Source organism: Aspergillus lentulus (assembly GCF_001445615.1).
Source record: "Aspergillus lentulus DNA, contig: Alt01, strain: IFM 54703, whole genome shotgun sequence".
NCBI lineage: Eukaryota > Fungi > Ascomycota > Eurotiomycetes > Eurotiales > Aspergillaceae > Aspergillus > Aspergillus lentulus.
In genome coordinates, this window is record NW_028322123.1 from 4,084,442 (window position 1) to 4,098,117 (window position 13,676).

The window sequence follows — 13,676 nt, forward strand, 5'->3', positions numbered from 1 at the left end:
TGTCGGAACTGCAACTTCATTGATGGGTGGTCAACGAATCTGCGACGTGGGCTAGTGGTTCTTCGACCGATTTAATTCGTGCTCCGTAGAATTGGGTGACCAGAAAAGGCAGACCGGACACTGAGTGTCATCTGGCATCTGAGTGTCATCTGGCATCTGAGTGTCCTCCGATCTGCCACATACAGGGGCTTAATTCGATCTAGAGATTCCAGATCGAGTCATGTCTCCAATTCTTGAGGTCTGCATAGCGTTGACAGCTCTTTGTTCGACTGCCGCGTCGCGGTATACAACTCATGGTTCCGATTTCCAACCAGATCACATACTCCGAGTGTCTGAGCAAGTGTTTCCTGTAGCTTGCGTGACCCGGCCCAGCACGTTAGTCAATGGTTAGTCTAGCTCCCGTTTTCATCATAGTTGTCCCTGAGTGAAGCTCATGAAATTATCAAAACAGGAACCTCACCAGGTCCCGCCATCTACCTGAGGGAAGACCAAACCACTTGGGTGAGAGTATATAATGATCTAGAATCAAAGAATACTACTATAGTATTGACAAATCTCCTTTCACTATGAAACAAGTATGACCTGACGATATTCCAACAGCACTGGCATGGTCTAAGTCAGTCCACTGCTCCGTTCTCCGATGGTTCACCTCAGGCAAGTCAATGGCCTATCAAGGTGAGTTCGTTGAGAGGCCGGAATGGAAGAACAGATTTACTGATCAAACACAAAGCCGGGAGAATACTTCGACTATGAAATCAGGCCGAACGTCGGTGAGGCTGGAACACATTTCTACCATTCCCATGTCGGATTCCAAGCAGTATCTGCAGCCGGACCTCTCATTGTCGAAGAAAAGCACGGTAAATCGCCACCTTTTACGTACGATGAAGAACGCATCCTGTTCATTTCCGAGCTTTACAACAAAACCGACTCGATGACGGAGACCGAGCTGCTCAGGCCCTATGATGTGGTCCGATGGTTAGTCGCAACTTATGCGGTCAACCCATGGTCGAACTGGGTTAAATCCGATCTCTAAATGTTTTGCTCACATTTTCCAGGACTGGCGACCCGTCGACAATACTGATGAACGGGAATAGTTTCCCTGGTATGAGTGCGAGTGAGACAGATACGCCTGAACCATGGGTCATGCCAGATCCATCACTTGTGGAAAGCTGTGGACCCGAAGTAATTCAAGTTGATCCCGACAAGACATATCGCATGCGAATCATTGGTGGCCCAGCTCTGAATCTCGTGACCTTGGGGTTCGAAGACCACCAGGAGCTGTCGGTCATGGCTGCAGATGGGAAATACACCAAGCTGGCGAAAACGGAACGCATCCAGATTGCCTCCGGACAACGCTTCGATTTCCTCCTCCACACGAAGACGGAAGACGAGCTACGCCGTCTTGGAAAAAGTGCTTTTTGGATCCAGATGGAGTCACGCTATCGACCTATGAACGTCTCTTCTTACGCGCTGCTCTCGTACAACACTACCAGTGATCTTGCCTTCAACCAGACTACAGACTTGGTGCCTCCAGAGAAACAGCCCCTAACCCTGCCGAACAAGGTCTACGACTGGCTGGAGTATGTTCTTGAGCCTTTGGAGCCCAACGGGTTTCCAACCGCCGACAAGGTGGACCGGACGGTGGTCCTGACATCACTCCAGCTTATCGCGAAGGAGGGCGTGTATGCGGCTGTATCGAACCACACTTGGACCGAAACCAATCAACATAGGGGAAACACTCCATTCTGGAAACGGGAGCACCAGGGGGGAACCCCATATCTGGTTGACATCATCAGGCGCGGGGACAAAGCAATACCAGATTACGAGACCACGGTGCGGAAGCATGGGGGTTGGGATCCCGATCTCAACGTGTACGTAGCCAAAGTTGGTGAGATCATCGATATTATCATGGTCAACCAGCCGAATGGTCTGGACATCGGTTTCGACCTTCATCCATGGCATATTCACGGCGGCCACATCTATGATCTTGGCAGCGGGCCTGGCTCGTACAATGCGACAGCTAACGAGGAGAAATTGAAGGGTTACAACCCCGTGATAAGAGATACGACCATGCTTTACAAATACACCCCGGGCCAGTATGTGGGCGAGAATAAGAATTTTACGGACCAAGGATGGCGGGCCTGGCGATTACATGTTCAGGATCCTGGGTAAGTGTCCTTCACTCACGTTTTGTGGAAAATCATTGTGTGCTAACACCGTGTTTTTTGTTTCTGTCGCTTCAGGGTGTGGATGGTACACTGCCACACACTTCAGCATATGATCATGGGAATGCAGACTGTGTGGGTGATGGGCAATGCATCAGAGATCACCCGTGGAATATCGCCGGAGTCTTTAGAAGGCTATCTAAATTACGGAGGTGATGCATATGGCAATGCTAGCTACGATCCCGTTGTCCAACATCATTTCCAAGGTGGATTGCAACAGATCCTGCAATAAAGGGAGAGGATGTCAACTGGATTGGAAAGGAACACAAGACGTTACCGGAGGGCAATCGCCCCAAATGTGAAGATAATTTTAATCTATGCAGTTATATCAAAGATCGAGAGTGGTTGATTGAACTTTCCAGAAGTTGAAGAGTACTTTGGATAATGAACCTCAGTGATTTCCATTATCATAGATTCCTGATTGGTTTCATTTCGTTTAAAGGTCTCGTAAAGTACTCTTGTACAAAAACAGAATTTGGCTCTCCGACCCCGGCCGAGCAAAGGCGATGCCAGTATTTCAAGATAAGAAGAGTCGCAAAAGGAGAATAGTATCCCACACATGAAGGTACCGGTCATGCATGCCATCTTACCTGGAATGCTGAAGTAGAGTCATGATCCACAACACTGTGGAGGGGAGAAGCTTCCGGTGTCGAGCATGAGTCATTCGAAAAGCTCAAAGCCTTGGGTTCGTGGCGCTGGATAGCAAGGTCTTAACAGAGATGGAATAATTGTGTATTAGTGGCCCTCGAGCTTCAGGCGCTACAGGAGTGGCGTTACTATGTCCAGTTTCCGGCCGGGGTCTAATTCTAGTCTGTGGCTGCCCGGGACGTCGCACTAGGCATTCGGGCTTGCCGATTCTGGATGCGGATCTGGCCTTAGCTTACTTCGATTTTTTAGTAGAGTATGGCTTGCGTGTCCCTATAAGCTGGTCTGGAATAGTCTATGAAATAGGTGGCTTCCCTTAGCCTTAGTGGCTAAATCCACACGGGATACCCCAGGCGGACATCTGTGGCGTCCTAGAATGAAAGCAATAAATCACATGGGCCAGCGCATAACTCTAACACTAACCCGACAGGCGGATTCAGTCATCAACATCTCGAACAATTTAATCTGGTGGGGATCGCCCTCATTGCGTCTCGGAAACTCGGAAATTCGGAAACGTGTCGTTAGCATGCAGAAATATAAATTCCCGGCTATGCAGGCGCACCGATATCAAAACTGATATCCGATACGTCGGAATCAAGCATGCAGGAGTCTTTGTCGGCCTCGTCTCCTAGCCGGCATATAGAGAGCTCAACGACATTCAGTATGGATAACGGGTTGCTTCTACCGACTTGTTCTCGGCGAATCCACCAGTTCAACGAGGATCTTCGGTGTTACTCCTACATGGATGATGTCAGAGCGATGGAGTACTATACCGAGGAGCTGCTTCCTCCAGGCATGCTAAAAGCGTGTCTGCATCCAGCGGCTCTCTGGCACCATCTCTCTTCCAACACCGTATCTACCGGCTAGGCTCGGAAAACATGCCACCCAACGGAACGGTCGGTAGGCGTAGACCTGTTTGTTCACTAAAATCTGTACCCGGGCATTTAGATTTAGATTTGGTTAGGGCAAACAATGCAAAGATCAGTCGTCAGCCAAATATGAAGTTGTTTCTGCAACGAGGTGAACGTAATCATCAGCACCAGCCCTTCTTCTCAAATCTTCCCATCAGTCTACGAAAAGGTATCGCGGCATTCTCTCCTTAGTAGCACACAAACCACGACACAATGAGTTCTAAATTTGACGTTGTCGTCTGTGGCAGCGGCACCGCTGGTTTAGCAGCCGCGACATGGCTGGCACAATACGGAGTTGACTGCAAGATCTTAGAGTCTCGATCTGGGCCATTGGATGTTGGGCAAGCAGATGGCATTCAGGTCCGATCTGTGGAAATTTTCGAAAGTTTCGGCATGGCCGAGGAACTGCTCCGAGAAGCCTATCACAACATTGAAGTGGCCTTTTGGGGCTCCGACCCTACAAGAAGTGGCATGGGCATCGTGCGCAAACGAAGCGCGCACGCCACGACCCCGGGCCTGTCACATATGCCTCGTGTTATCTTGAACCAAGCACGGTTCAATGGTATGTGGTTGGAAGCTATGAGGCGACTGAATCGGCAGGAAGTTGACTACGGATACAAGGTGACGAAAGTCACGGTTGATGAAGAGAAAGCCATGGATCCAAACGCTCATCCGGTGACCATTGTGACTGAGAAAGGCGGTAAAGAGGAGGTGTTTGAAGCCAAGTATTGCTTGGTACATTATGATTTGCCCTGCTGTTAGTAACACTCCAGCTAACAATCTGCAGGCAAGCGATGGCGCCCATAGTGTTGTCCGAAAGTCTTTGGGCTTCAATATGGTCGGAGAAACTTCCGACTCGGTTTGGGGCGTGATGGATGTCTTTCCACGAACCGACTTCCCCGACATCCGGAAACAATGTATAATACAATCTGACGCCGGCAGCATTATTACCATACCTCGAGAAGGCGGCTCTATGGTTCGAGTCTATGTAGAACTCGCGTCAGGGACCAGAGCGAAAGAGGTAACACTTGAACATATACAAAATGCTTCGCGTCAGGTCTTTCAACCGTATGCGCTCGACGTTGCAGATGTATGGTGGTGGTCAGCTTATCCTATTGGGCAGCGTATCGCGGACCATTTCTCAAAAGCCAATCGCGTCTTCTTAACGGGGGATGCTTGCCACACGCATTCTCCGAAGGCAGGCCAAGGCATGAACGTCAGCTTGCAGGATGGGTACAATATCGGCTGGAAATTAGCCTCCGTCCTCAAAGGCCAGGCTGGACCCGAACTGCTCGAGACTTATGTCCTCGAACGGCAGAAGGTAGCAGATGTGCTGATTAACTGGGATAAAGTGTGGGCGAAACAAATGTCCTCAATAGCCAAAGAGGACGGCGGTGTCGTCGATGCCAACGGCAAGATTGACTTCAGCGAAGTCTTTGTGAAAGCAGAGGCTTTTACAGCCGGACTGACGGTCACCTACGACGATTCCATCATAACCCAGGCCGAAGGCAGCAATCAGCAAGCGGCCACAAATCTCAAAGTCGGGATGCGACTTCAAGGTGTCCAGGTGGTTCGGTTCTGCGATGCAAAAGTAATGAAGTCAGTGAATGCTCTACCTTCTGATGGGCGGTGGAGGATCATAGTCTTTCCAGGAGACATTCGACAGCAGTTAGCCTCTACAAAGCTAAATCAGGTGAGTTATGCTTCGACCGAAAGCACATGTATCCTAATACGTAGCTCAGCTTGGAACATACCTGTTCTCAAATCATGGTCCGATCCCGAAATACCTACCTCCCGGCGCGGACATTGACAGCTTGATCGAGGTCATTGTAATTCTCTCTGGTGCGAGACTCGAGATACAACAAGAACAGATACCAGATGCTTTTTGGCCTGCAACCGGCAAATACCGGATGAGAGGTAAGGATGGCTCTTATATTACCAACGATTTAGCTTGCTAATGACAGAACTAGACTTGCACAAAATCTACATTGATGACGAAAGTTATCACAACGGCCACGGTCATGCATACGAGTTTTATGGAATCGACCCTGGACAGGGAGCAGTTGCCATTGTCCGCCCAGATCAATGTGAGTATCCTTGGCTTAGTCCCTTTCAGACAAAATATTGACCCGTGGCAGATGTTTCGAAGGTCCTCGATATGAAAAACCATGAAGGGATTGGTACCTTCTTCGAGAGATTTCTGCAAGAACAAAAACAGGCAAACGGCTCGCTGCAGGGTCAGACAAATGGTTCACTGAGTGAGCATCTGGAAGATTTCACGAGCGGATAAGTCAATGGATATTACGAATGGCCACGTAAGTGAACATGTGAATGGTTACGTCGATGGGTGAGGAAGGATGTTAAACACTGAATGCACCCCTTTTCTCGTTGTGTGTTAGAAAATGGCGTCATACACCAAGGCCTTGACTACCTACTTGATATCGAAGGTGCCGCTACTTGGCAATGAAGGTCTTCCAACTTGTCTTCCATCTGAGATTGTTCTCTCCCGTAGTTGTTGGCAGTATCGACGTCCATAATCTCTATGACTCGAGACCCAGCGAAGCCTGAAAAATGCTCTCGAAGCCTACTACGTACACCTGACATGTGCTGTGACGGGGACAAATGTGGATATGTGGTGGTACTAATGTCTGACAAGAGACGGGGAACGGAGTACATGAGTTTGAAACAGACAACCGCCTTGGTCCCAAGCATATCAATAATCCGTGGGCCTCGATTTCTTCCTGTAATATTTCTGCCTGATCCTTAACATAACTAGGTTTAGCGTGGGGGATATTCCGTATAGTGTCCCTATGTGATTGAATGGATATATTCGCGAGGCAGGGGAAGGAAAAGACGACTGGCTTGATATGTAAGGTGGGGATAGTGGGGGAGGATGTCTGTATCAAGTTTACATAGTAATGGTCAAGACTAGTAAAAAAAAAAAGATGGTCAAACTTTTGATTCCGACCTCCGTGTTTTTCAATGCTTTCCTAGAGTTCGGGATCCACGGTGCCGATTAAGTCAGCAATATTGGTTTGTTCGCTGAGGGTCATGGAGCGGGGGGGAAAACTGATTTCGGTGACTCCGTTTCGTGACTCGCGGCAAGATTTTCCGGCCCGCCCCTTCCGGTCAGTGCGTGTTCGTAAGCTGGTAGTGGGTCGAGCAGAGCCAGCCGGCTACAGGCACGCCAAGTGGAGAAGCCGAGGCAGCCAGATTGACAACCCAGGGATCATAGGCTGCTCTGTACCGTCTATATTCTGGGGAGGGGCGGCGCCTACCCCAAGCTGAGTGCCTTCCTTCGTTGCTTCCGTAGCACAAAGGACGTCCATCTGTAATAACTTCGTTGCTTTTAGCCTCTCTCGTTGACACAACTCAAAACCAGGCCCGCAATGGGTTTGAGGTTCGCCGATGCCGTTCAAGTAGGGCTGGCCGATGACGACGTGCATTCCCGAGTCCGTATTGCCGAAGAGGTCAACGGAAATCTGGCGTACTCGCCGGTCAGCGAACCAATGAACACGAGGTTTTGTCGGGAGGAGTGCATATGCGAATACTACCGAGTACATGAAATGCCTGCTATCCGTGACCCCAGCCAAGAGTTGAAAAACGGCAGTGTATGACGCTTGGGGTTTGGCTGCGGTTTTTTTTGCGTATAGATCGGGGAGCTGGGTTCACAAAGCGCATAAATCGAAGCTGCAGACCTTGGTGATCCTCCCGCCCCAAATCGTCAAATAGAGCAATCAGTTCGTGTGACGCTATACGCACCAATCATTGGATATCAACCTACCACTTGCCATGCATGTAAGTCACTTTCCCCCTTTCACACATAGGCAGTAATGAACTTTATGTATCAAGGTCATCGTCGTTGGAGCCGGCCCTTGTGGCTTTTCCTTGAGCTTGGTCCTGGCCCGGGCTGGTATACACGTGACACTGCTCGACAAAGCAGACGGGGTAGGTTCTCAGCCACGGGCTGCACACATCTTTGCTCCTGGCATACAAATGCTCAGGCGTGCTGGAGTCTTGGGAGACGTTCGGCGCGCTGGTTTTGTCCCCAAGAATTGGTCGTTTCGCAAGGCTGATGGCACACCGATCGTGACAATTGAGGACTTTGCACCGTCGAAGAGTCCAGATGCTACGACTGTACTGCCCATAGACACTCTGGGAAAGATCCTATGGTGTCACGCGCAGAAAAATGACAATATTTCTGTGAGATGGGGCTGTCATGTTCTGGACGTTGGGCAAGACGAAGACTCCGCATGGGTATCAGTCCGCGAGAATGGTGGGACTGAGAAGATTATCAAAGCAGACTTTGTGTGTGGCTGTGATGGAGCGACTAGCCAAGTACGCAAGTCGCTGTTTGGCGCGGAATTTCGCGGGAAGACCTGGAACGACCAGATGGTTGCAACGAACGTAGGTGGAGACTGGAGAAGTTGAATTTCTTGCTAAACGCACCCAGGTCTACTATCCATTCGACGAATGGGGTTACGATGATCTCAACACCTTCATTGATCCCAACGACTGGCATATTGTCGCTCGCCTGACGAAGGATGGACTTTGGCGCGTCTCATACCGACAAGACGGTAGCAAAAGTTTGCGTGAAGTTCTTGATGATCACCCAGCCCGGTTCGAGCACTTGCTTCCCGGCCACCCCAAGCCTGACAATTACACTATTCTCAATATAAGTCCGTATCGACTACATCAACGATCCGCGGAGAAATATCGAGTTGGCCGTATCTGTCTGGCAGCCGATGCTGCACATCTCTGCAATCCATGGGGTGGCTTAGGCTTGACAGGAGGCTTTGCAGATGCGATAGGATTATCCGAGTGCCTCATAGGTATCCATATGGGTCGGGCGGATCATAGCATTTTGGACAAGTACGACGAGGTGCGTAGATCCATTTACTGGAATTTCACAGACCCGGTCTCAACGAGCAACTTCATGCGAGTCTCAACTTCGGACCCGGAGACGATCCTTGAGAAGGACCCAGTTGTCGCCACTCTTGCTCGTATGCATGATGATTCGAGGATTAGGGACGATTTTGACAGGGTATGTTTACATCCAAATACATCTGTCGACTTGGCCTCACTCTTGCAGCACATTTACGGTATCCTTCATGACTTTACTCAATACTACAGTGCTGGCAAGGGGCAAGCATCACTCTGAAAGAGTGCGGTTGTATGGGATTCGGTTGTTTGGCGGTTATGTATCTGCAACTAAAGATTCCTTCTGACCTGGATCTCTTCCTAGGCTTTACGGCCGTGAATGATAAAGCATTGTTGTGGGACAAAGACCTCACTAATCGAGGGGCGGCTTTTCTTTCTAAGAGTCTGACCTGCAGAGTAATGCGATTATCAATGCATGATACCGTGCCAGATATTTTCAGCGTCTTAGGAACATTCATCATAATACTTGAGCGGACATATTACAGTAATACCATTGTAAGTGAAGTCAAGGAATTCCTCTTCAACAAGCATTAAAATCCTTAATATCATTTTGTGAAACAGATGTATTTCACAGGAAACCTTCCAATCTCACTCTTTCCTGGTACTATAGGCACAATTCAAGAGACTCTTCACTTCCTAATGTCCAATTCCACCAATAGGTTCAAAGTGATGTGATATAGCCATCCGAGAATCTTTCTTCCAAGCCACCCGACATTTAGGGGCGGCCATGGGCTTCGTCGACCTTATACCAAGACCGAGCTGACTTCGGTGCATGAGTTGACCGCCTCTAGGACGGGAATGTGCAAGAGATATAGTCAAGGCATCTATGAGGTGTCGCTCATTGAGAAAGTAATAACCGCTGCTCTTCAAATTCTTCATGAGCGCTCCGCTCTTCACAGCCATACCAATGCTTCCCATGAAACCAATGTCGATTACCGAGGCTGGAAGATTTTGGCCATGACGGTAGTTGACAAATGCGTCTAAGAACGAGTTTGCCGCGTTGTAGTTTCCCTGTCCCCATTGACCTGTGATGCCGCAGATCGAGGAGAAAAGTAAGAAAAAGTCTAGGTCAGCAGAAAGGGTAGCGTGATGCAGGTTCCAAGTGCCTTGAACCTTTGGCTGTACGCACGTTTGCCACTCATCGAATGTCATCTGAGACATTAAGTTGTCCTTCAATACCACTTAGCAAACTTTCACATCAAAGGTAGATATACGTACCCGCATAACAGCCGACATCTGAATAACGCCAGCGATTGGAGTCGACGCTTGCTTAATAGCTTCTTCTACATCTGGCAGATTTGTGACACTGCCCACAAATGGTGTCACTGTACACCCTTGGGCTCGAAGTCTGTCAAAAAAAGGCGTAGTCTCAGACCCTTCCTTCGCAGAGCGAGAAAGGAAAATGATGTTCCGAGCCCCATTCTCTACCATCCAAGTCGAGATCATCCGACCGAGTCCCCCCAGTCCTCCGACTAGTAGGTAGCAGCAGTTTGGTCGAAACCGGACAGATTCGGGAACCATAGCGGTCATAGCGTACTCTGCTTCAGCTGTTGTCCATTGGAGCCTCGGTATCTTGATCTCTCCTTCCACAATCGCGTATTCGTAGTCAGGGTCGAGGTCTTTCGACTTGCCGCGACGGCTGAGACCTTCGTATATTTTGAGGAGCGATCTGCTCAGGCTAACATTCATCGTGCGCTTCGGATCCAGTTCCACCGTGGTAATGTCCTTTTTGAATTCAGATCTGATTGTTCTCATCAGGCCGAGTATCATTGACGAGTTAGGATTCTTGCAAGAGATCTGGGCACTTGGGGTAACCCAGATCATTTTGCCTTTCATGCCTGAGACAAGCTTAACAAATTTAGACAGTTCAACTTCTGTGATATTGTACAGATATGGCTCGTCGAAGTCGACAAACACCATTATGTCTCGGCCAGGTGGTATGTCGCCATCTATCGTGGTTTTCACGCACTTTATGTTATGGTCCCCGAAGGTCTTCTCAACTTCGCGAATGAGAGGAAGATGATATGCCGGACCGACAACTGTAATTTCCGACGAAGTTTCGGGCACAGGTTGCTTCAGTCTCGCAAAAACTTTGGGTGATGAGGTCGATCTACTGTCCTGATTGTCAAATACAAAATCACTCTCTTTCAGCGCCGCATACACATCTTCAAAGGAAGACTTGGTTTTAGGCCCAGTTGACGCATTTGGAGACTCTTTGGTCAAGTAGTCCTAAAGATCATAGTCAGCATTATATTTTTTGTCGTGTCAGGTCCCACATGCCTTCAGTACCAATAACCATTCCGGTTCTGGAACTCCCTCAAGCAGTACTACATGTCCTTGAGGACGAATCAGTCGTTTGAGGTTTTTTGCGCCAGTTGTTGCATTGCTACCCAATGCCGCAAACTGGATATTTATTAGCGGAAGCGGTTTTGAATTTTCGCTACTCTTACCTCTGTGATGATTATGAGATCATAAGTTCCCGCATGCAATCCTTGCTCTTCAAAGCTTTTCTCCGCGTTGAAAATCAGCGGCTGAACATTGGAGTTTTCCCTGAGACTATCCTTTAGGTTGGTCGTAGGTTCAAGTGACGTCGAAGCGGACAGGTAGGAGGAATACAATGGCTCATCAAATTGCGTTCGAAGAGCCTTCAGCACTAGATTTGTGCTCGCTTTCGTGCCACTTCCTAGTTCGAGGACTTTCAGCTTCGGATTTTTATAAGCTAGGAGCCGAAGTGATTCGCATAGCGCCCCACTGTTCCGAATGAGTGGATGCAATTGATCAAGTAGCAGCTGTCTCTCGCTGTCGCTTCCCGAGAATGGTGTATTGTCTGTGAGACACATTTCCAATGCAAGGCCGAGTGAGGAGAGTTCTGTTTCGCTTATTTGACTCTTGAGCAATTTAATAAGCTTTGTACGGCTGCTGGGCCCACACTCGACAAAAGGAGATACATCGGGTACTAGACCGAATCTTCCCTTTCTGCTGGTGCCAATCATCTTCAGAATTCTTCTCGAGTATGTTTGGCTTTGTGCGCCAATATCCTCTGACCACAGAGCATAGAGTAGAGCTAAGCGTTCAAGGGCAACAGTTGAGTCTAGCTCTGACTCAAAGGGTGCCAAAAATTGATTCAAGTTGTGGTAAGTTGAATCAGTGTCCCAATTGATGAAAGAAAACAGCTTGCGGTCTGATTGCCGTTCCAGGTCGGGGACTGGGGTGATGTTGCACTGTCCACTCAGGATTGGGAGACCATTTTCATTCACTGCAGAAAAGTTGCACGTCGAATTCTGAAGGTGACCCGGGTTCACCACGCTGTTGACTCTAAGCTTCCTCCACGCGTTGTTGGAAACGACAAGGTGCTGGATCGATGTTATAACAGACAGATCGGCCAAGAGCCGACCTTGGCCTTTGCAAGCTGCGATCATCGAGAGTTGCAAACAGTGGTCGATGAAGACTGGATGAGCGACAGAGTCTGTTGTATCGAGCATTGGCATAATTGTGGCACTCGCTTTGTTCTCTGTGAAGTCTACCGAGATATCGCTGAGGCCTCGCTGTGAGGCGCCATACTTGATGCCACGATCTGCGACCATATCATACCAGTAGTCAGAACTGACTGGCCAGTGCGAATCTCCGTTCCGAGTAAGATCTTGCAACATTTTTGGGTCGAGAACAGCCTCCCCTGCTACCAGACCGGTACACAGGCCGATCGATTGGCCTCCATTGTGGGAAGCAATCTCAATCCCATACCACTGTCTATTTTCCTCATCCAGGCCCTGTGGTCGAAGCTTCGTGTGAAGTTCAAGCTTGTCGTCTGAATTGAAAACTAGAGAAGAGCTAATGGAGAGATCCTTCATAGAGAAGAACTCCAACTTCGATTCTGACAGCTGCCGCACACATTCACCCGCTATTGCTACGTATCCAGCAACTGGGAACGTCCTGTTGCCGAATAGTGATTGATCATAGAGCCATGGATCCTCTTCCGAGTTGAGAAAGCTCGTCCATGACAGCTCATTGTCACTGCTTTGAGGAGCTTTTGAGCCAAGAAGCCTCTGACTCGGCCGTTTCTCTGCTTGATGCATGTCCAGTTTCAAGATCGTCTCTCTGATATTGTCGATACCATCCCTGAATGTTGTGTCTGATATGTGCGCTCACTTAAAGGCTGAGCTGCAGCATAAGACTTCGTCAACGTTCCTGCTTACGCATACTACCTTCGGCTTTTAGTCGCCTTGTCGGGTTCTGTTCAGCCTTCCCGCCCCGGTTAACTTTTCCAGCATCATCAACCGAAGCGGCATCCGTCCCTGCAAGCCAAAGCTTAACAGAGCTTCAACGACAGTTCTTCAGGCAAACCGAGTATCCGTGTCTTATCGGAATTTCGGAATTCGACAAGCAGTACCTTTTCGCATGTTTTATTCGGTAGTAGAGTAGCCGAGATGCGAAATGCCTTATCGCATCCGCCCGTAATCCCTACCCTAGAATGTTACATATTACATTTACCGGCTATCGGATTATCTAGGCTCATATCAACATGGACAGCAGGTCTGATACCGGTACTAGGTTGACCTACAGGGGTTCTCTGCGTATTGATGTCACAGAGCGTCCAGTCTCCATCTACCTGAGCACAACCTCGAGGGGTTTAGTGTCCCAGAAATTCCGAGCAGCATGTGGCTAAGGATTATTACCGGGCTTAGTCTGAGAGCTGCTATGCTATGCTCACCGTCCGATAGGCTCCATATGGGATCCACCACAGATGACGAGATATCTACGATCCGAACAACTACCGTGAGGGCGTTTCGTTTCAGTGTGCAGGATGTGAGAGGCACACGTGGTCATAGACCCTTATGGTCGACAGCAGCAATGACAAGTGTGCTGTGAACTACATTGATACGTATTTATATCGGACTGATGCATCAGAGCTTCAATCCTGGACTGTCAAGTTTCCCTTCAGAATTGATCCAGACAA

General features: G+C 48.9%; 4 protein-coding genes across 4 annotated transcripts; 3 read left to right on the forward strand and 1 right to left on the reverse strand.

Moving 5' to 3' along the window:
- Positions 1–566: 566 nt before the first annotated feature.
- Positions 567–2,457, forward strand: ALT_1263 (L-ascorbate oxidase; the record flags this gene model as incomplete). Its single annotated transcript, XM_089599122.1, has 5 exons — positions 567–575; positions 622–675; positions 731–975; positions 1,056–2,168; positions 2,244–2,457. The coding sequence occupies 5 exons, from the start codon at positions 567–569 to the stop codon at positions 2,455–2,457; spliced, it is 1,635 nt and encodes a 544-aa protein (XP_089456786.1).
- A 1,537-nt stretch (positions 2,458–3,994) lies between these two features.
- Positions 3,995–6,071, forward strand: ALT_1264 (3-hydroxybenzoate 4-monooxygenase; the record flags this gene model as incomplete). The annotated part of the gene is made up of 5 exons (XM_033563811.2): positions 3,995–4,516; positions 4,569–5,474; positions 5,524–5,698; positions 5,752–5,868; positions 5,920–6,071. The coding sequence occupies 5 exons, from the start codon at positions 3,995–3,997 to the stop codon at positions 6,069–6,071; spliced, it is 1,872 nt and encodes a 623-aa protein (XP_033419702.2).
- Positions 6,072–7,170: 1,099 nt separating this feature from the next.
- On the forward strand, positions 7,171–8,942 carry ALT_1265 (FAD-dependent oxidoreductase; the record flags this gene model as incomplete). The annotated part of the gene is made up of 4 exons (XM_089599123.1): positions 7,171–7,392; positions 7,634–8,188; positions 8,235–8,825; positions 8,874–8,942. 4 exons carry the CDS (start codon positions 7,171–7,173, stop codon positions 8,940–8,942), a joined length of 1,437 nt encoding a protein of 478 aa, XP_089456787.1.
- A 416-nt stretch (positions 8,943–9,358) lies between these two features.
- ALT_1266 (uncharacterized protein) lies at positions 9,359–13,119 on the reverse strand (the record flags this gene model as incomplete). The annotated part of the gene is made up of 6 exons (XM_089599124.1): positions 9,359–9,874; positions 9,941–10,951; positions 11,012–11,125; positions 11,173–12,851; positions 12,916–13,014; positions 13,110–13,119. 6 exons carry the CDS (start codon positions 13,117–13,119, stop codon positions 9,359–9,361), a joined length of 3,429 nt encoding a protein of 1,142 aa, XP_089456788.1.
- Positions 13,120–13,676: the final 557 nt, after the last annotated feature.